We start from the raw sequence: 22,449 nt of genomic DNA, 5'->3' as shown, positions 1-22,449 counted from the left end.
AAGTGGTGTGGGTCGGAATCTGTGGACAAGGTCATGGAAATCATTACTGATTATATGATGTTCCCAGAACCTCTCAATGCATCTGTCTACTAGACTTGAAGAAGCAAATGGCCATACTATGTGCTACTGATTAGGAGTGTCAGGGATTGGTGGAGCTGAAGCCTGCCAATGCCAATGCCTAGTGAGAAATGCAAGTTCTTCAGACATCTAACTACAAGAAAAGGAATTCTGCTGAGTATGAAAAGAGTTTGGAAACTTCCAGAGAAGGCCATATCTCTGAGGTAAGGCATTTATAGAGTCAATCCAGTCCAATCTCTGGCCCTGCCTGTATCTGATCCCCGAGCATCACCAGGCATAATATTGAGAAGAATCAGGAGTAAGCCTTGAGTACTTCTAAGTGTGGGCCACCATTCCATCTCCCCAAAGAATATACAAGACCCACACCTGGATTATGGACATGACAGACCCAGCGTTTTACTCTCACTGTCTCTGGCTCCCCATCCACAGAATCTTGGCCATAGAAGCAGTACTGTTTGTTTTAAACAGCTAAATTTATGGCAATTTATTATTACGTAGCACAGAAAATGAATGTACAAATCCTATTAAAGAAGCAAAAAAAAAAAAAAAAGTGAAATGAATCCTCAACTAGATAACTGGTCATCCAGGGTTGTTATTGGTGTTCAACAGTGGAAGGACAGTTCTCGGTGCTTATTTCAACAATTTTCAGTGTGGATCCTCCCAAGAGCTGACTGTTGGCATCACTGACACCACAGAATACTTGGGGCTGGGAATGTGCTGTGCTGACACAGCATAACTGGTGTGATGTCTCGGCATCCTTGGAGTCACTCTCGACATCCTCGAAGTCACTCTCGGCTTCAATGACTTTCACATAGGTCTCTTGGTTCAATGGGCTGTCCGGAACCACTGACTGTTTTTCACCCCACCCTGAAGGGTCACAGTCATTCAACTGCTGAACGATCACCCCTTCTGAAGATTTGGATTTATGCGGGGGCAAGTGAAAGTCACCTTGTGCAGAGAGCATCTCATTCTCATCCTTGGGCAAGGACAGTAACATGTCCAGTGCTTTCAGGTACTGTTTCCGCTCCAGTTCTAGTTCTAGATCTGATTCCTTTTTAGATTCATTTTGCTTGGAACTTCCATCATTTTCAAAATCAGGTAAATTCGACATACCAACATTGATTGTGACTGAGTTTTCCTTGGATGTGCAACCTAAATCTGCCTTTAGGAAATGCAGCATCTGGCGCATTTTTTCCTAGGATGGAATAAACATAAAAAGGGACAAGAATAATTATATTAATTAAGTTAATCAAGTTGATTTGGGGCCGGGCGCTAGAGGTAAGGTGCCTGCCTTGCCTGCGCTAGCCTTAGACGGACCGCGGTTTGATCCCCCGGCGACCCATATGGTCCCCCAAGCCAGGAGCGACTTCTGAGCGCATAGCCAGGAGTAACCCCTGAGCGTCACCGGGTGGGCCCAAACCCCCCCCCCCCAAAAAAGTCAAATTGATTTACTTCTGTTTGTTGCTAACCTCAGTAGAATTAATGGTTTTTCCAAAAAGCCCTCCTCCTTTCCCCACTACCATGTAGGACCAGGGAGAAAAACAAAAGCTTATTTTTTTTTTTAATTTTTATTTTTTTATTTAAACACCTTGATTACATACATGATTGTTTTTGGGTTTCAGTCATGTAAAGAACACCACCCATCACCAGTGCAACATTCCCATCACCAATGTCCAAGTCTCCCTCCTACCCACCCAACCCCCGCCTGTACTCTAAACAGGCTCTCCATTTCCCTCATACATTCTCATTATAAGGAAAATTCAAAATGTAGTTATTTCTCTAACTAAACTCATCACTCTTTGTGGTGAGCTTCCTATGGTGAGCTGGAACATCCAGCTCTTTTCACTTTTGTGTCTGGAAATTATTATTGCAAGAATGTCTTTCATTTCTCTTAAAACCCATAGATGAGTGAGACCATTCTGCGTTTTTCTCTCTCTCTGACTTATTTCACTCAGCATAATAGATTCCGTATACATCCATGTATAGGAAAATTTCATGACTTCATCTCTCCTGACAGCTGCATAATATTCCATTGTTTATATGTACCACAGTTTCTTTAGCCATTCATCTGTTGAAGGGCATCTTGGTTGTTTCCAGAGTCTTGCTATGGTAAATAGTGCTGCAATGAATATAGGTGTAAGGAAGGGGTTTTTGTACTGTATTTTTGTGTTCCTAGGGTATATTCCTAGGAGTGGTATAGCTGGATCATATGGGAGCTCGATTTCCAGTTTTTGAAGGAATCTCCATATCGCTTTCCATAAAGGTTGAACTAGACGGCATTCCCACCAGCAGTGGATAAGAGTTCCTTTCTCTCCACATCCCCGCCAACACAAAAGCTTATTTTTAATGCATTCCTTAAAGATACAAACACCTTTAAGTGTTTTCACAAAATAATTTTTCTAATGAAGTTCTAAGGAAATACACACCTCCTCCAAATGATGTTTATTTTGTTTTATATGCCGCTCAAATAATTGTTCTAAAAACCTATAAACGACAAATTAAAATGTTAATGTCTCAAAATCAGAAAATCCAACAGATAGTACAGACTTCTGTAAGAACTGAATTACTATGCTGGAAAAATAAGTTTTAGAATGCTATTTTCATTCAATATCTTCTCTTCTATTAAGTTCTCTGGTTTGGAAGCTACACCCCTTCCACTGAGCATATACATCCATAATAGATGCCAATGTTTGAAACTTTACATGTTACTAAAGTTATGAAAAATATTTGAATGGTTTTTGGTTCTGTGCTCAGGAGTAACTCTTTTTTTTTTTTTTTTTTTTTGGTTTTTCGGGCCACACCCGTTAGATGCTCAGGGGTTACTTCTGGCTACGTGCTCAGAAATTGCCCCAGGCTTGGGGGGACCATATGGGACACCGGGGGATCGAACCGTGGTCCTTTCCTTGGCTAGCGCTTGCAAGGCAGACACCTTACCTCTAGCGCCACCTCGCCGGCCCCAGGGGTAACTCTTAATGGTGCTCAGAGAATATGCAGTGTGGGGGAAATCAAACAAGGGTCAGCTGCATACAAGGCAAGTGCTTTAACTTCACGGGCATCTTTCTGGCCTTAAAATCTTTTGTTGTTGTTTAGTTTATTTTGGGGCTACACACAGTGTTGCTCAAGGCTTACTACTGGTTCTACACTCAGAGATCACTCCTGGTGTGCTTTGGGGACCATATGAGGTGCCATGGATAGAAATTAGTTAGGCAGTATGCAAAGCAAGTGCCCTGACCACTGACTGTACTATCTCTCTGCCTCCCAAAAATACTACTGTGCAAATCTATAAACCACTTTCTTGGAGAGGGGGTTGGGTCACACAGTTATGCTCAGGGCTAACTGGTTCTGTGCTCAGGGATCACTTCTGGCATAAATTTTTCTTAAAAGAAGAGCTCAAGAGAGTCGTGGTAGAAATTACTTAGGTCTGGGGCAGGAGCGATGGCACTACTGGTAAGGCGTCTGTCTTGCAAGCGCTAATCTAGGATGGACCACAGTTCGATCCCCCAGCCTCCCATATGGTCCCCCCAGCAAGGAGCGATTTCTGAGCGCATAGCCAGAAGTAACCACTAAGCATCACTGGGTGTGGCCAAAAAACCAAAAACAAACAAAAATTACTTAGGTCATTTTTGTATACCTTGGTATATGATGAATGACAAAAAAATATTTAATGGGGGAACTGGAAAGACAGCAGAGTCAGGGACACAGACTTTCTATGTACAGATTCTGGATTTGATCCAGGAGGCCTTGGAGGCCTCACCACCAAAAAAGACAAAAAAAAAAAAAAAAAAAAAAGAAAAAATGCTCCTAGCACCTAAGCATTTTCCGAGCTCAGGTACTAAGCTGTCTGGCCTAGAAGTCCAAGCAATGTTGGGGAGTGACCGCTAGCTCCTAGAATAATGATGGGAGCTCCCCACCAAAGAAAACATAGATCCATAGAAATCACTTATTAGAAACGTCACACGTAGGACCAGCGATTTAGCTCAGGAGTAGACCAGCTGTCTTGGATGAAAGACCTGGTTTCATGAGAGGTGGGGTCGGGGAAGAGATAAACTTGACATCTTATTGGGACAGGGAAGGTAGTAGTACACAATGAAGTCCTATGCTAGCCAACGAAGTGGGTAGAGTGCTTATGTACTTATGTTTTCAATAAACATTTCAGCTGATTCAAGATATGCATTTTACTTAAGCTATGTGACAATTAGGGCTCGAACGATGGTACAGTGGGCAGAGCACTTGTCTTACACTTGACCAACCCAGGTTCAGTCCCAGACACCACACTTGACCCCTGGGTACTACTAGGAGTGATCCCTGATCACAGAGCCAGGATTAAGCCCAGGGCATCACTGGCTGTGGTCTTAAATCCAAAACCAAACAAAAGCTATGTAACTACTAATCTGGTTTTGAAAACATTTCATTTCACCTACAATGTACAAACTTAAATATTATTTTAATTTCTGTAACTAAAAATAGATGTAACAAAAATGCTTGCTTTTGATTCACATAATAGTTCCAAAGAGCAAGATAGGTTTATGCAGCTTATTTGCCTTGCATGCAACCTTGGTTAATTCCCCTTGGTTGATTCCCCCAACCTCTGCCAGGAGGGAGCCCTGAATGCAGAGCCAGGAATAAACCCTGAGGAACACTAAGTGTGGCCCCAAAACAAACCAAAAAAAGTCACCTAATCTTTCATGTGGCTGGGACCTTTTTGTTTTTGTGGTGCTAAAATTTGAGGTCTCAGGCCTAAATAAGACATGTTCTTTACCATTCAACCACAGTTCTATTTGGAAATTAGTTAAAAATAATCTAATTCTAGGCACTGATGTTATAGCACAGCAGTAGGGCATTTACATTGCATGCGCTGACCTAGGACAGACCAGAGTTTGATCCCTGGCATTCATATGGTCCCCCGAGCTTGCCAGGAGGATTTCTGAGTGCAGAGCCAGGCCCCAAAACAAAAACAAAATAAACTAATATATTAATTATATTATTAAATATATTAATTGATGTATTCAACCACATCAATTTAACATTTAGGAAAACTATTTTTAAAAATCTAACCTGTTGGAAAATAAACCAACTTTCAAAATTTCCTCTGTTATATTTTCGATGAAACTCAGATACATCAGTTCTTCTTTGCTGTAAAACACAAAGCAATACATAGCAGAAAGGTTATTGATTCCTCATTCTGAAAAGTTCAGGAAACATGCATATCTCATTAGAAAGCTACCTGCTATTACAAAATGTATTATCTTTTGTTGCTATTGCTTTTATTGCTGTTTGTGTGGACAATACCTCCCAAGGTGCTGGAAAGGGAGAGAGGCTTGTGATGTTGAAGACCTGCTTAGGGCCTCACACACAATACAAAGCATGTGTTCTATCAGTCAAACTATAACCTGAGCCCTGTTTTACATAATTGGGAGGAATATTACAAACAAAATATAGGTCTAGCTTTTCAAAGTAGGCAAATATCAAATGCTTATTAAAGATGAGAAAATATTCTATAAAGAAGTAAGTTTTATATGAAACAGGAAGCAATCAAGGGTAAGAGATAGCCCAATGTGACTGCTGGCAAGTCTTCCTGTTGATTTCTTATCTACTTGTTTGCCTATTCACCCAGTCACTCATCCATCCATTCACTCATCCACCCATTCATTCCTCTCTCCCTTCATCCTTCTCTCCAGGACCATGTAGTAACATGTGGCTATGTAACATCAGAATATCTTATAGAAGTGTCAGCCTAGTAATATCACAGAAAAGCAAAGTTCCATAGTCACCTACCAAGCTCAGTGTGTCTAAATAGTAACACAGAAGGCTCAATAGCATTACACTGTACACAGCCCAGGAAATCCTCAGACACTGGCTTTAGTAATACTATAGATAGATAAAGCATTCATTTAAAACTGACCCTTGTTGATCTAAAGTTTTTTTTTGTTGTTTTTTTGGGGGGGTCATATCCGGTGCTGCTCAGGTGTAATTCCTGGTTCTGCACTCAGAAATCACTCCTGGAAGGCTGGGGGGACGATATGAGATGCTGGGAACTGACCTGGGGCCTGTCTGGGGTTGGATACGTTCAAGGAAAATGTCTTACCGCTGTGCTACGGCTCTGGCCCCTGATCTAAGTTTGATTATTCCATTTTCTTTTGTGTTGTTAACAAGTAGTATGAGCTAAATTTGTGCCTTCAAGGAGGAAGGCTAGGGTAATGGTTGGGAGATTGGGGACACTGATGGAACTTAGTCAATTATGGTGTTATATAAAAATCAGGAAAAAGAACCTTCTAGGTAAGAAAACTAAACATTTATAATTTGCTAAACCTCTTCTTCTTTTTTTTTTGTTTTTTGTTTTTTGTGCCACAACCAGCGGGGCTCAAGGGGTCTGCTACAGGTCAGCCATGTGCAAGGCAAACGTCCTACAGCTGTGCTATTGTTCTGGCCCCTTCTTTATTTATATTTATTATTTTGCTTACAATAACAAACCAGTATTAGCTTGGGGACAAATGTGCACTGGAAATAAAACTGGTGATTTTTATTACAGAAAACTTGGCACACAAAAAAATCAATACATATATTATTGGCCCACAAGGTTAATTCAAGAGACAATAGTGGACTGGAGAGACAGCATAGTGGTAAGGCCTGAGCCTCGCATGCAGCCAACATAGGAAGGACCCCCTTTCTAATCCCAGCATCCCATATGATCCCCCATGCCTGCCGGGAGCTATTTCTGAGTGCAGAGCCAGGAGTAACCCCTGAGCACCTCCCGGGGTGTGTCCCCAAAACAAAAACAAACAAAAAAAGACACTAGTGATTAAACTGAGTTGTTTAATGCTTTACTGTGACTGTTCATTCTTAAATTCCTTTAAGCAAAATAAATAAGTAAAAATGAACTTACTCTGTGAACATTTTTCTTTCTAAAGGAGAGTTCAGGGAATACTGACATAGAGCCCTGAAAAGAGAACATTTTAAAAATCTGAACAAAACAGTGCCAGATAAATAATATTAGCAACAAGTTAATAATGGAATGTTTCATAATTTAAAAAGTATATTCATCTCTGATCCACTTTAATTTTTTTTTTTTTTTTGGTTTTTGGGCCATACCCAGTGACGCTCAGGGGCTACTCCTTGCTTTGTGCTCAGAAATCACTTCTGGAGCTGGAGCAATAGTGCAACGGTAGGGTGTTTGTCTAGCACACGCAGACCCAGGACAGACCTGGATTCGATCCCTGGCATCCCATATGGTCCCCTGAGTCAGGAGTGATTTCTGAGCGCAGAGCCAGGAGTAAATCAAGTGTCACTGTGTGTGGCCCCAAAACCAAAAACCAAAAAAAAAAAAAAAAAAAAAAAAGAAAAGAAAGAAAGAAATGAAAGAAATCATTTCTGTCAGGTTTGGGGAACCATATGGGATGCCAGGGATTGAACCTAGATTCGTCCTGAGTCAGCTGTGTGCAAGGTAAATGGCCTACTGCTGTGCTATCACTGGCCCACTTTAAATCTTAAACACCCTGTTGTGCCGAAATTCTACCAGGTAGGTATTATTTTCTGGTTTACTAATAAATTCACCAAGGGATTGAAAGGTGAGGTAACCTGTTAAGGTTTCCAGCTAGTAAAGTGGTCAAGACTGATCTTTCTATTTTGTTTTAGCATCACACTCAGCTGTGTTTCTAGTTCTTTTTACCCAGGTGGTGCTCAAAGAACCATGTGAAGTCAGGAATAAAATCCAGGGTTTTATACATACAAGGAACATGTTCTCACATTGAATCACATTCTGCTCTGCAAAGACATGCGTTTTTGCCTTTTAGGTTACACCTATTGGTGCTGGCTTGAGGGTTACTCCCAACAGCGCTGGGAAGTGAACCTGGCATGTAAAGCATGAATTCCGCTTGCTGAGCTATTGCACTAGGCCCAAAAGATGTGTCTTAATTAGTTTTACCAATGCAGATTCGCAATCCTTTAAAAAATGGTACTATAGTATCGAATATAGACAATGACAATTTGGCTAAGGTAACAATGTCAATAATGCTGGGCCAACAGAGATAGCTTAAAGTGCTGAGTGCACCGTCTGGAGGTAAGAAGTCTGGGTTCAATTCCCAGTGCCTGCAAGACCATTAGGCAATGTGCAATCCCTAAAGAGAGCTGGGAGCAGACAGTGTGCCACTGGGCCCCAAACAGAAAGCTCAAAGCTGGGACTGGAGCAATAGCACAGTGGGTAGGGCATTTGCCTTGCATGTAGCCAACCCAGGCATCTGATATACCTGAGCATGACAGGAATAATGTCTTTTTTTTTTTAAATTGAAACCATTGTGATCTACAAAGTCCTTTATAGTTGAATTTCAGATAAACAGTGAGTCAGGGCCATTCCCGTCACCAGTGTTGACCTCTCTCCACCAATGACACTATACCACCACCCTTTGCCTCTGGCTTGCCAGTATTAACAGGCTCACTTAAATTTAGATTGTTAAAATTTAGGTCTCTTGATTCTATTGTCATTGACTTTAGCTTGGATAATTAATTCTGTCCTTATTTTTCCCCCACCAATGCATCTGAGACCACTTTGCCTCAGCCTCAGCTTTTTTTCCTTCTTAGTTTTATAGAAAAATACATGACTATAACTATATGGTAAAACACAGTAATCTGTGTTCTAAGGTTCTATGAAAAAGGTGGAAGCCCTATTTAAAAGAAATGAAAGAAAACAGGTGTGTGTGTGGCAGGCTCTTCTTCATTTTTTTTTTTTTTTGTATAGGCACAGCAAAAGATGGAGATACAGCTTTGCTAATAGTTTCTATTTAAGTATATTTACACCTATGTCTATCTATCTGTATTTTTTTTTTTTTTTGGTTTAGTCTTTAAGCTATACTCAGCAATACTCAGGGGTTTCTCCTGACTCTTCACTCAGGAATTATTTCAGTTGGTGCTTGGGGGATCATGTGGGATGCCAGGTATCAAACCAAGTTGTCTGCATACAAGGCAAACACCCTACCCACTGGGCTAGTTCTAACCTCTATTTTATTTTACTTTGGTTTGGAGGCCAACACTCGGCAGCACTCAGGGGTTACTCCTGGTTCTGCACTCAGAAATTGCTCCTGGTAGGCTTGGAGACCATATGGGATGTCGGGGATCAAACTAGGGTCATTTGCATGCAAGGCAAATGCCCTATCTACTGTGTTAACTCACTGTATTTTAATAGGGCCTTCCTAGTGGTACTTGGGGGGGCACTGGGGCTGATTCTCAGCCAAATCCAGCCAGTGGTGTTTGAGGGCTTTGGGGTGGTTAGTGACTGAATTGGGAGTACACAGGAGCTATTTCTTAGCTATCTCCCCAATCAACTGTCCCTCAAATTCACTGCACACAGGCTCAAAGGTAGTTTGTAAATCTTAAATTATAAGTATTAAAGCACATTAAATGTCAGGAGTGATTAGTCAAGAAACTCCTGCAGCTGCCTCACTGGCTGAGCTTCTCTCCCCAAGAAAGACCTGAGGGAGTGACCTCCCTGCTGGCTGACCTCCCTCCCTCCACAGGATACCATTCTTTGTTTCCTTTTCATATCTAGTTATTTCTTTCTTCTACCCAACCTCTGATAGTGCATATGCTTTTGACAGATGAAACTATCAAAATATTTTAAATTCTACACACTTGTCATGTCTTCATTTGTCTGTGGGTGGGTGGGTCTCCCAAGCAGAGTGAAGGATGCTGGGGGTGGGCCATAAGTGATTTGATGCTTGTCAGCCCCTCAGTTCAGTGCAGAAGCCCAAAGATGTGATGCTGTCCAGTCCAGCAGTGCTGGAGCCGCCGGGGCCACAGCTATGCAGATGCTCAGAAGACCAGAGAACTCAGTGGTGTCAGGAATCAAACCCAGATCAGGCGCACTCTAGGCATGTGCTTGAACAATGGTGTTTTCTCATTTGTGTTCTGATGTAGTATACTCTAATTCATAAACATGACATGTAGGAATTTTTGTTTGCTTTTATCTTTTTTTTTAAATGCCTCTCTATACCACAATAAAGTGGCAGGAAGGAATAAATATTCAGTCATGAATTATAAATCCTTAACTTGGAAGGTCCTTCAGTATTATTTGTACTATTTGTCTCGGATAAAGTGATGCTAAATAATACATATGTCAGTGTCCCTTTATCCTTTGTTGGTGAATTAGCGAAATGAATTAAAACTTGTTATTGAGGGGCTGGAGTGAAAGCAACGCAGGTAGGACGTTTGCCTTGCATGTGACCGACTAGGGACTGACTTGGGTTTGGTCCCCAGCATCCCATATGGTCCCGCGAGCCTGCCAGGAGTGATTTCTGAGTGTAGAGCCAGGAGTAACTCTTGAGTGCCACTGTGGCCCAAAAACAAAACAAAACTTGTATTGAGCTCCTGCTTTATAAACTTTTCTTGGTAAAACTAATACTGTCATTGAATTATCTAACATCAAAGATAAATTAGCAGCCCAAAGATACAGCTCACTGTTCAGGAATACTTTGTATTGCTGGAGCTTGGTTTGATCCCTAGCATTGCATGAACCCTTGAACACTCCCAGGAGAGAACCCTAGGCATCAAGTCAAGAATAGCCTCTAAGCACCACCAGGTAAGAAGTAATTGAGATATTACTAATGTTGTAAAATCATGTCCACTATCCAGCAGAGCAATGAGATGAAGACACTGAAGTGATGCGCCTATAAACCACTTACCTGGAGGAATACTGAGACGGGTCATTCTTAATCCTGTCCCACATTAAGTCATTTATATCCAAAGGTAGATGGGCAATTTCTTTATCACATGTCAGATGTTTAGGTACCTGGGTACATAAGAAGAAGGAATATTCTACTTAAAAAAACAACATCACAACAGGGGCCAGAGTAATAGCACAGTGGTAGGGCATTTGTCTTGCTCGTGGTTGACCCAGGATGGACCTGGGTTCAATTCCTGGCATCCTTCTGGGTTCAAATCCTGAGCCTGCCAGGAGCAATTTCTGAGCACAGAGCCAGGAATACTGCCAGGTGTGGGCACCTCCCACCCCAAATCACAAACAAAACAGCAAATAGAAAAAAAATAGTAGAGCAGAGAGAATAGTCAATAGAGAAAAGTAACTACATTACAACAAAAGATGCTTTACAGTAGAATATATTTCCCATCTGACTTTTACATAAATTTACTACTTCTTTCTTCTTTTTTTTTGGGGGGGGGTCACACCCAACAGAGCTCAGGGGGTACTCCTGGCTCTAGGCTCAGAAATCGCTCCTGGCAGGCTCAGGGGACCATATGGGATGCCGGGTTTCGAACCACTGTCCTTCTGCATGCAAGGCAAATGCCCTACCTCCATGCTATCTCTCTGGCCCCAACTTATTTCTTTTACTTTATTGAGACATATTTAATATAACATTTAGAAAGTACAATGAGGGCCAGGGAGATAGTTCAAAGGGCTGTAGTGTGTTCACAGCCTTGCCCGATTCTTTTTGTTTGTTTGTTTTGGGGCTACACCAGCATGTTCAGGGATTACTTCTGAATCTGCACTCAGGAATTTCTTACTGGAAGTGCTTAGTGGACTAGATGGGATGTCAGGAATAGAACCCAGGTCAACCACATGGAAGGCAAGAGTCCTACCCACTGTAGTATCTCTGATCCATGAGAAGCCCGATTCCACATCCATTATGGTATGGTCCCCTGACCACTGTCACGAGTGATCTTGGGCAATAAGGCAGAAATAAATCAATACTCTCCCCCCACAAAATCCAAACCTACAATACAAAAGAAAAAAAATGACCTTTAAAATTTTTTTGTTTTTGTTTTTGGGTTACATTCAGCAGTGCTCAGGGATTACTCCTGGCTCTACGGTCAGAAATCTCTCCTGGCTGGCATAGGGACCATATGGGATGCTGGGATTTGAACCACCATCCGTCCTAAATTGGCTGTGTGCAAGGCAAATGCCCTACTGCTGTGCTATCTCTCCAGGCCCATTTTTTATTTTATTAAAATTTATTTTATTAAAATTTTATTTAAAAATAAAGAGAAAATAAAGAACTTGAGAAGTTTTAAATAAACCTGAAAATGTATCTCAGTATTTAGAAATTCAAATAACTATCTGTTCAAATTACCCTGCCCAGTGCTGTGGTACCAAATATACTGGGGATCAAACCTCAGGTTCCAGCTTGCAAAGCCAGTGAACCAGCCCTCTGAATTTTCTCCTCAGCTCCCATTATTCTTACATAATTTCTATTAATCAGGCAAAAAAAAACCTTCTCTATCTTCTGTACAGTGCTTCTACCTCTTCAGTTATTTAAGTTGGTATCTTTAAGAACAAGGCATTTTATTCTTCTACCTATTGAGTTATACAGTGAAGCAAAGAAAAGATGCAGATTAACACTGATTCCCAGATCGGACAGGTTAATTTCACAGAGCTGTATGGTTTTTCTTTGCTTCTGGGTCCAAACTGGTAGTGCTCAGAGATTACTTCCATTGAGTGTTGGAGGACAACATGATCCCAGGGATCACTGTACCTGCTATGTGCAAAGCATGTCACCAGCCCATTGAACTATCTTTATTGGTGAAAAATTGACTTATAAACACACAGATTGCATTCTGGTTATAAAGTATGCATGATGTCTAACTAATGGATTATTAATAGTTCAAATAGTTATGATATATACTTAATATAATAACCTAACATCTAAATGAAAGCACCTATAATTCCAAAGTGGAACACAAGGTCTATATTTTTAATTACCTGCTTTAGGGTCAGTTCTGATTCTGTGGTGTTTTCAATCTCAGCTGCACCAGATTTAAGGCTGTAACATTTAAAAAAATTTATTATCAAGCTTTCAAAACAGAAATACTCTGATAGCAAGTGTTTATATCTAGGAAGAAACGTGAGACAAAATGAACTGTTTATTGTTGGCAAAGATGTAATTTCTAATAGGATAGTCAGGAAAGAGATATGCTTTGGATTAGAGATCTCTTTTCCTGTTTTTGAATAGCAGTCAGATTTCAGTCGACAGAAGATGACGAGCAAAATGGAAGATATTATTTTCACAATCTATTTTAAGCAAATCAGGAAAGGATATGATATAGCTGCTTTTTTCATTTTTCCTCCACTTGACAAGTTTATAGGCTTAATTGCTTTATTCTTAGATTAAATGTATAGAGTTCATCTGATTTTACTAGTCTAAAAGTATCTCCTTACCTTAGAAAATATCCAAATCCTAGTACCAGTGTTAAAATATTGGCTTAACACTAAAAAGATAATCACCAATCAGCTAATATTTAATATTGTGCAACATTAAAAAAGTTTTTTTTTTTTTTTTTTTTTTTTTTTGGTTTTTGGGCCACACCCTGTAACGCTCATGGGTTACTCCTGGCTATGTGCTCAGAAGTTGCTCCTGGCTTGGGGGACCATATGGGACACCGGGGGATCGAACCGCGGTCCGTCCAAGGTTAGCGCAGGCAAGGCAGGCACCTTTACCTTTAGCGCCACCTCCCGGCCCCTAAAAAAGTTTTTAGTCACTTGGAAGACTTCTATTTATTAATGTGAAAAACTACGAAGACAAATGGTATTTTATTTTTATTGTTTTGGTTTGTATGTCACACCCAGCAGTGCTCAGGGCTTTTTCCTGGCTTGTGTTCAGAATTACTGTTGGTGAGCTTAGGGGACCATATGGATATTGAGGATAGAATCTGGGTTGGCTGCGTGCAAGGCACTGTACTATGACCTCTGGCCTGACAAATGATCTTTAAAAACCAGAAATTATTCCTGGCGAGTAGCTTCTATAGGATACTGGCAACTGAATAACTGCAGGGAAAAGGGCAAAGGGGAAAAAGTTGCTTTCCTTTCTCCTGACAGCCTCGAGTTGTGCCCATTTTTAATATTGAGACACAGATATATCTGCAGAAATGCTGTTTGTTAATGTATTTTACAGATTCTTTGAAAAGACAATATTTAAAAACACACAAGTATGTACCTGTTTAATTCAGGCTGGGTTTCAGTTTCTGTCTGAGGATTTGCAAGGTTCTTCTTTCTTTTGGCAGGTGTATAGTATCGATACTGGGACAGGAAAGATTTTGCATCTGATTTTAAAGTACGGGGAGTGAATGGCAACTGGCTGTTAGAGAAGAGGTCAGAATGTTTATCCAGAAGGTCGCCGTTGGATACTTTTGAAATAACTAACTGAAAGCGGTGAGAGTTTGGGAATGTGCTCTTGGGCACTCTGACATTTTTTATCCTAGAATGTAGTTTTTTGGGCTCAGGGATGCTGTAATCCATGATGGAAAGAGAGGAACTGGTCTTCTTGTCCATACCAGTTGTGAAGACTGAACTGGATTTACGTAGATTTACGCATAAATTCTCTGAAGAAGTTCCCAGCAGCTTTGTAAAGGTTGAAAATTCATTCAGTTCTTCAATAAAATTAGATCCAGTCGCATCATCCTCATCTTGTGGCCCCTCTGAGGGCTAAGAACATTGGGTTTGATTAATTATCAGTCATATTTATGTATTTATATAATGTGAGCTCTTCAAAATACATATTAAAGGATGGTGGATTCAGGAGTCTACAAAATTAACTTCTATATTTCCAAAGCTGTTAACATTCATTGCACATCAAGATTGTGATTCAAAATTATTGGTAAGATAATTAAAAGATAAGATAATCAAAAAGTAATAGCAATAATTTTCTTCTCTATAGCAAAAAATAATAGCATTGTAACTGGAGGTCCCAAGTCTGTGTTTTGTGTTGTTTCTGAATCAATTCTGAACCCTAACTCCCATCTCAGACCCTAAGGTGATGTCCCCTCCTTCCTAGACAGTCTATAAGCATCATTCACGGGGCCCTCTAAAGTCAAAGGTATTTTTTGGGGGGAGGGGCGTGAGGAAGATTCTGTACTTGGCTAGGCTTACTCCTTCCTGTCTCTGCACTCAGACTCCTGGAAAACTAGGGGGATCACATAGGGTATTTAGGATGGAACCTAGGATGGCTGTGTACAAGTGTCCTATCCACTGCTTTATTGCTCCAGACCTAAATTTAAGAAATGATTTGAAGAAATGAAAAGAACTTCTGTCAATATAGGAAATACTGATTTAAAAAACCCACTATTTTATGTAATTATTAAGAAATACATGGCCGGACCCAGAGAGATAGCACAGAGGCGTTTGCCTTGCAAGCAGCCGATCCAGGACCAAAGGTGGTTGGTTCGCATCCCAATGTTCCATATGGTCCCCCATGCCTGCCAGAAGCTATTTCTGAGCAGACAGCCAGGAGTAACCCCTGAGCAACGCCGGGTGCCCCCCCAAAAAAAACAAACAAACAAACAAAAGAAATACATGGCCATAAAAATTTCACCTCTTTCTCAACTTCTCTTCATGAGTAGGGACTTGTTGAAAGAACAGGTTTTTGGAACTGTTCCACATCTCTTTGGTTTCAAAAACTGGAAGAACTATTTTTACAAGATAAACATAATGTCTAATTTACTATAGGCCCTGGTTCTAATAAAACAGATATATTATTCTCTTACAAATCAGGTACTCAAGAACTTCTGTTATTGAGTCTAGACTTCAAGGTAGATGCCGTTAGACATCCAAAGAATTTTACTAGATGGGGCACCAGTTACATAGAACTCACAGAACCCAAGGTGAATTGTGTTGCTAGAAAGTTAGCTAGTTTTATCTATTCTACAAGGTCATGGGGAAGAAAAATATATATAAATGAGTTAAGGAGGGGCCAGCAAGGTGGCGCTAGAGATAAAGTGTCTGCCTTGCAAGCACTAGCCAAGGAAGGACCTCGGTTCGATTCCTGGAGTCCCATATGGTCCTCCCAAGCCAGGGGCAATTTCTGAGCGCTTAGCCATGAATAACCCCTGAGCATCAAATGGGTGTGGCCCAAAAACAAAAAAACAAAAACAAAAAAATGAGTTAAGGAAAAAAATTACTGTTTCCTATGTGCAAAGATTTACTTTTTTTGTTTGTTTCATTTTGGGGCCACACTGGATGGGCACTCAGGTGTTACTTACTCCTGGCTCTGAGTTCAGAAATTATTCCTGGCAGGCTTGGAGGACCATATGGGAGCTGGGGATTGAACCCTGGTCAGCCACATGCAAGGCAAATGCCCTATCCTCTGTGCTATTGGTCCGGGCCTGGAACTACACTTGTCATAGAGTAGAATAAAAGAGGAGCAATAAGAGTTCCTAACAATATGTATAGAGTATTTACTATGTGACCTGACTACTGTAAGGAATTCTATGTAGAACTTTTCTCATCCTCACACTAGCTTCTGGATGGTGGAACAATTATAACCTCTATTTTATAGATAAAGACACTGAGGAATAGGACGTCACAGACTTGAACCCTGCCAAGACTCATTTGAAAGATTATATAATTTTACTTTTTTGTTGTTGCTTTTGGGCAGTATTCAGCGGTTACTCCAGGCTCTGTGCTTAGAAATTACTCCTGGCAGACTCAAGGGACCATATGGGATGCTGGTGAGCAAACCTGTGTCAGCCGTTTGCTAACACCCTACTCTTTGGTATCTTTCTGGGTCCTAATTTCAGATTTTTTAATTCTAACTGGAATCTTGTTATTGGGAAGCACCATACCTGATAGTACTTGGGATGGAAGTAGTGCTCAGGCTCTGTATTCAGGGAATTGAACTGGTGCAGAGGATTGAACCCAAGCCTCTGCATGCAAAGCAGGACTGAGACTGTTGATTTGTGTCTCTGGTCCCCACCATCTGGAGTCTTAAGTGGATTTGAACTCTTTTTTGCTTTTCTGCCAAACACAGGAATGAACTCCGGGCCTCAGCCTTGCATGGCAAGTGTATTTTCATTTTGGAAGGAAGCACTGTCAAAAATTTTGAGGACCTATCTTATTTCAAATCACCATATGTACTTTCCCCTATTAGTTACTGAATATATATTAGTGTCAGACACAGCTGGCTGTTTTAAAAGGTCAGACTACTGAGTTAAAGCAACTTGCTTGGGGGCCATCCCCAGTGGTGCTGGGTGAATCATCATGAAGAGATTGAACCCGTGGCTCCCACGTGCTCTAGCCCTTTGAGCATCTCAACATCTCCCTCCCGACTAACATATTTTGTTAATGAAGTTTCACTGGAACATAGCAAAATCTAGTGTTTTGTGTTCTTTTCTTTGTTTTTACAGTGGTATAGTTAGGTCATAACACGAACCATCTGGCTGTCCATAGGAAGTTTACTGATTCTGATCCTACCAAAATGTTACCAAAGAGTTGGGTGCTACGAAGATGAACCACATTTGTTCATAACAGAAACCAAACAAACAAATACAAAAACTGTCTTACCTTTTCAAGACTGCTAAACAATAACCTGGAATTATTTTTAGACTTTGCTTGCCCTGCAGTTCTACTTAATTTAAATTCCTTTTGACATCGTGCTAATTCCTTTTTCAGTTTCTCTCTTCGTTGTTGATCCGCATCTGTTGGAAAGAACAAGTCTTTGAAAATATAGAACATAATAGAAAAAAATTTTTGGCCTTTTCTTGCTATAAATGTCTCTATTAAGTAAAAATCTTTAAATGCATTCTCACATAAGAGTAACTTAACTAATAAATAAGAGAAACTTTAAGGGGATTAGTTATTTTAAAGCACAACTAAGATGTGGAAAGCTGACTATGGCTAAGGTTTCCAAAAAGTTGTTCCTGGAAGATACTGAGAGGTAGAAAGGTTAGATGATCAGTCTTTAAAACACATTACAGGGACTGAAGCAATAGCACAAAGGGTATTTGCCTTGCACACAGCCATCCCAGGTTCAATCCTCAGCATCCCATATAGTCCCTCGAGCCTGCCAGGAGTGATTTTGGAGCAAAGAGCAAGTAGTAACCCCTGAGCACCACTGGGTGTGGCACAAAACCCCACAAACCACACTAGAATAAAACACTGCTTTGTTCCATTCTGTTTTCAAATGAATAAGCAGTTAAGAGACATAAAAGCCTGTTATCCTGATTGGGAATACTGGTTGCTAAATGTCATTTTGGGGCGCTGGAGTGATAATACATGGGGTAAGGTACAAACAGACTGACATTCTTTGATTCCTAATGAACCCCTGAGCACTGCCAGCTGTCATTCCTGAACACTTGGTAATCAGTCCAGGACTGATGAGGATGTGATTCTGTAATCTACCAGTGAAGAATCTGAGTTAGACTACAGACTTCTTGCCACCAATGAAATGTTGTCAAACCATCAGATGTTACAGATATTTGTTCTTAATTTTTATTATTTTTAAAATTATTTGGTTCTGTTGTACCACAGCTGGTGGTGCTCAGGGGTTACTTCCTGGGTCTGAATTTAGGAGTCACTCTTGATGCTGGAGGGACAATATGGGAGGCCAGGAATTGAACATGGGTCCTCCGCGTGCAAGTCAAGTGCCCTACCCTGAAAATATAAAATGATGCAGCTGCTTTAGAAAAGACTAGTGGGTTTTCAACAAATGAAAAATAGGATTACCATATGATATAACAATTCTACTTACCAGCATATACTGACAGAATTCAAAGTAGGCTTTATCTATTGATGTATGCTTAATAATTAATCTTAATATCCCCCCAAACTGAAACAAATTTACAAGTGTCTGCTGACATGTGACTATGTCAGAAAAGAGTCTTGCATATTATACAGAACCCTGAGAAGATTAAACTCAATGAAATAAACCAGTCACAAAAAGGAAATATATGATTTCACTTATATGAAGCACAATGTACTTCCATAGGAAGTACAATGGTGGTTATAGGGATGAACCAGGAGTGACTATTTATAGGTACAACTTCACTTTTGTAAGACACAAAGTTCTGGAAATAGGCGGTAATGAGAACTCCTATAATATGAATGTACCTAATGCTTGCCACTGAGAAACACTTAAGAATTGAGAAGATAAATTTTATGTGATGTGTAGGTTATGCCTTCTTCTTTTTTTTTTTTTTTAAGAAGAATACATAAAGGCTGAGAAAATGCTTCACGAGCTGGAGCTCCTGCATTTCATGCAGAAGCCTGGGCTTAATGCCCTGAACCACACGGTTCCCAGAGTGACCCCTGAACACCAGGAGTAGCCCCACCAAGTCAAACAGGTTACATTCGTGAAAATCTACTTACATTTGATGCTGGTACTCAAGCTTATTGGAATTGAGCAGTCTATTGCAGCTGAAAGAGAAAAACCAGAGGTTCAGTAATATTCCTAATATTTTAAATCACAGCAAATACCAAACGAGGAAACGAAAAATGTTCCAGAACTTGCAGTTCCTTTTTTTATTTTTATTTTATTTCTAGTAATGAAAAAAATATTATTCTTGGTAAACAGTACACTGCTTGGGAATAACAGCTCAACAGATACTGCAGAAGAAATTATTAGTGATCTTAAAAATCTCAGTATATAATTTATTTTAAAATATAAACTATTTTAAAAGTAAAGAAAGAATGGAAAATGCATGAACATAGATTATTAAGCTAACATACCTATATCACATATCCAACATACTTGCAACCAGAATCCCCAATTAAGTTTAGAGGAGATAAGCAAAATAAAAGGACTTACACTATCTGATTTAAAAATAACACACAGTAATTATGGTAGGACAGAATTAGCATATATGTGTGCATGTGCCATATGCATAGCTTTATTTAGGGAGTCATAAGCAAAACATACAACATATACAAAAATGTACTAACTCAAAATGAATCATCAACTTAAATATAGGAGCTAAAACTTATATTTTATAAGAAAATACAAGCCTTAGTGATCTAATATTAGGATAAGATTCCTAGCAGCATATAAAAAGTATAAATTATCAAATGAGCAAGTTGAACCTAGATTCACATCACAAGATAGAATTTGTTTTGTATTCTTTTAGATACTTTAAACTTTACAAGAGCCAAAATTGATACTTAGCTCTTTAAATAAAAAAATAGGGGCTGGGGCCTGGAGAGATAGCACAGCAGCGTTTGCCTTGCAAACAGCCGATCCAGGACCAAAGGTGGTTGGCTCGAATCCTGGTGTCCCATATGGTCCCCCGTGCCTGCCAGGAGCTATTTCTGAGCAGACAGCCAGGAGTAACCCCTGAGCACTGCCGGGTGTGGCCCAAAAACCAAAAAAAAAAAAAAAAAAAATAGGGGCTGGAGAGATACCACAGCGGTAGGGCATTTGCATAGATGGTGGTTCGATTCCTGGCATCCCATATGGTCCCCAAGTCTGCCAGGAGCAATTTCTGAATGCAGAGCCAGGAGTAACTCCTGAGCACAGCAAGGTGTGACCCAAAAGCCACAAAATAAAAATAATAAAAAAATTAATTAAACTATTAGTGAAGGGGATGACTCATTCAACCGAGTGTAGGCTTAGCATGTGGGAGACAATATTTGATCCCCACATATCGATAGTCCCCTGAGCACTACTGGGAATGACATCTGAGTATTAAGCATCATTGAAAACAGCCCTGAAGCAATGCTGTAAGTGGTGACCCCTCAAAAACCAAACAAAACCCATATAATTCAACTAAGGTCTCTAGTTAATAGTACTGTATACATATTAATTTCCTGCCTTTATTGATTTGTTGGCCACACCTACCTACCTATGCTGAGGAGGTCACTCCTAATAGGTTTTGGGGACCCCATGAATGGGTTCCTCATTCTTGGGGATTGAGCTCAGGTTGGTCATGTACAAGGCATATACATGTATGTACAAGTCTGCACTCACTTGTACTATCTCTCAAGGTCCATTATCCTGGTTTTAGTAGTACTGTTATGTTGGATTTAACATCACTAAATCTAGACATATTGTTTCTCTCTGGAACTCTCTTCTGCTTTTTCAACTTTTCTTTTAAGTCTAAAATTATTTAAAAGTTAAAATAAAAAGTATCAAGGGCCAGACGATAGTACAGCAAGTAGGGCACTTACCTTGCTGGCAGCCAACCTGGGATCAATCCCCAACAACACTTATGGTGCTGTGAGGAATCATTTCCAAGCATAGATGTAATAAACCCTTAGCACTGCCAGGTGTGGCCCCACAAAAAACAAATTTAAAAAAAGCTTTAAAAAATCAAAGATAAGTCATGGTATAGAAAATATATGCAAAATGTAACTATAGTTAGCACAGAAAGAATTTGCAAGATTTTGTATTAAGAAAATTTATTTACAAAAATAGGTGAAGTTGGAGTGAAGAGAGAGTTCAAAGAGTTGGGGTGCATCCTAGCATGCAGAGGGGTCCTGGGTTTGATCTCTAGCAGTACAAGTTCTCCGGAGCACCAATCAGTGCAGTCATTGGGGAGTCCCTTCCCAAACAAAAACAACAAATCCTAACCAATGTCTATGAACAGGCTTTCCAAAGACAATCTGGATGGCATAAAGGCAAAATAAACACTGTTCAAGAGTTTAAGGCCATCAGGGAAATACTGTTCAAACAAAAATCTTGATGGGTCACTATGAAACATCCACTAGACTGCCAACGGGAAGGGGAGTCAAGGATGCGGAAGTGATAGAAATGAAAAATGGTACACTCTGAAAAAACAACTTATCAGTTTATGAGTTAATTTAACCTTACCACATGAGGTCACATTTCCATCTCTAAGAAGTAAATTTACCCAAGAGAAATGGAAACAGAATGAAAAATTCTATGAGAATGATTATAAGCAGTTTTACCCTCAACAGCCGGAAGGGAGCTACACAATCCAAATATCCAATGGATAAATCAATAAACAACTGTGGAGCCATTATTAAAAGAAATACTATTTAGCAACAAAAAGGAAGAAATACTGACACCACAACATGGGTTATAGGAACTCAAGAGTGTCAGCTAAAGAAAACAAGATTGTGGTGATGATTACACAAATGTAGACTGCAAAATATTTAATACTCCCTTGAAAATCAGGGTATTTTATTTTATATTTCAATAAAGCAGAAAAAAAGAGTAGCTAGTACTTTCTTTCCTTTATTTTTGCTTTTGGGCCACACCTGGTGACATTCAGGGGTTACTCCTTCCTATGAGCTCAGAAATCGCTCCTGGCTTGGGGGACCATGTGGGACACCGGGGGATTGAACCGTGATCCGTCCTAGGCTAGCAAGGGCAAGGCAGACAGACGCCTTACTGTTTGTGCCATTGCTCCGGCCCTATATTTTCTTTTCTGGCTTATTTTTTGGGTGTGTGTGTGGGGTCACATCTGGTGGTCCTCAAGGGCCACTCCTAGCTCTGTCTCGGCAGTCACACCTGGTGGTATTTAGAGAACCCAGATATGCTGCTGGCGATGGAACCATTGTTGCACCCACAGTCACATGCAAAGCAAGAGCCTTAACCTCTGTACTATCTCTCCAGTCCACTAGCACATTCTTTGTTCAACTTCTTCTTCTTCTTTTTTTTTGTTTTTGTTTTTGGCACCCGGCAGTGCTCAGGGGTTACTCCT

General features: G+C 40.2%; 1 protein-coding gene across 1 annotated transcript in view; it reads right to left on the bottom strand.

Moving 5' to 3' along the window:
* Window positions 1–532: 532 nt before the first annotated feature.
* The window catches only part of SPATA7 (spermatogenesis associated 7), a 32,902-nt gene continuing 10,985 nt past the window's right edge, over window positions 533–22,449 (bottom strand). The window contains exons 4-12 of the mRNA XM_049769816.1: window positions 19,157–19,204; window positions 17,354–17,487; window positions 14,013–14,500; window positions 12,782–12,842; window positions 10,749–10,855; window positions 6,962–7,015; window positions 5,134–5,211; window positions 2,505–2,562; window positions 533–1,273 (exon numbers count right to left, since the gene is read on the bottom strand). Coding sequence (XP_049625773.1) covers window positions 671–1,273; window positions 2,505–2,562; window positions 5,134–5,211; window positions 6,962–7,015; window positions 10,749–10,855; window positions 12,782–12,842; window positions 14,013–14,500; window positions 17,354–17,487; window positions 19,157–19,204 — 1,631 coding nt within the window. The 3' untranslated portion in view covers window positions 533–670. The remainder of the gene's footprint in view (window positions 1,274–2,504; window positions 2,563–5,133; window positions 5,212–6,961; window positions 7,016–10,748; window positions 10,856–12,781; window positions 12,843–14,012; window positions 14,501–17,353; window positions 17,488–19,156; window positions 19,205–22,449) is intronic.

This window comes from Suncus etruscus, chromosome 3 (assembly GCF_024139225.1).
Source record: "Suncus etruscus isolate mSunEtr1 chromosome 3, mSunEtr1.pri.cur, whole genome shotgun sequence".
In the NCBI taxonomy this organism is placed as follows: Eukaryota; Metazoa; Chordata; class Mammalia; order Eulipotyphla; family Soricidae; genus Suncus; species Suncus etruscus.
This window is presented reverse-complemented; position numbering and strand designations above follow the sequence as displayed.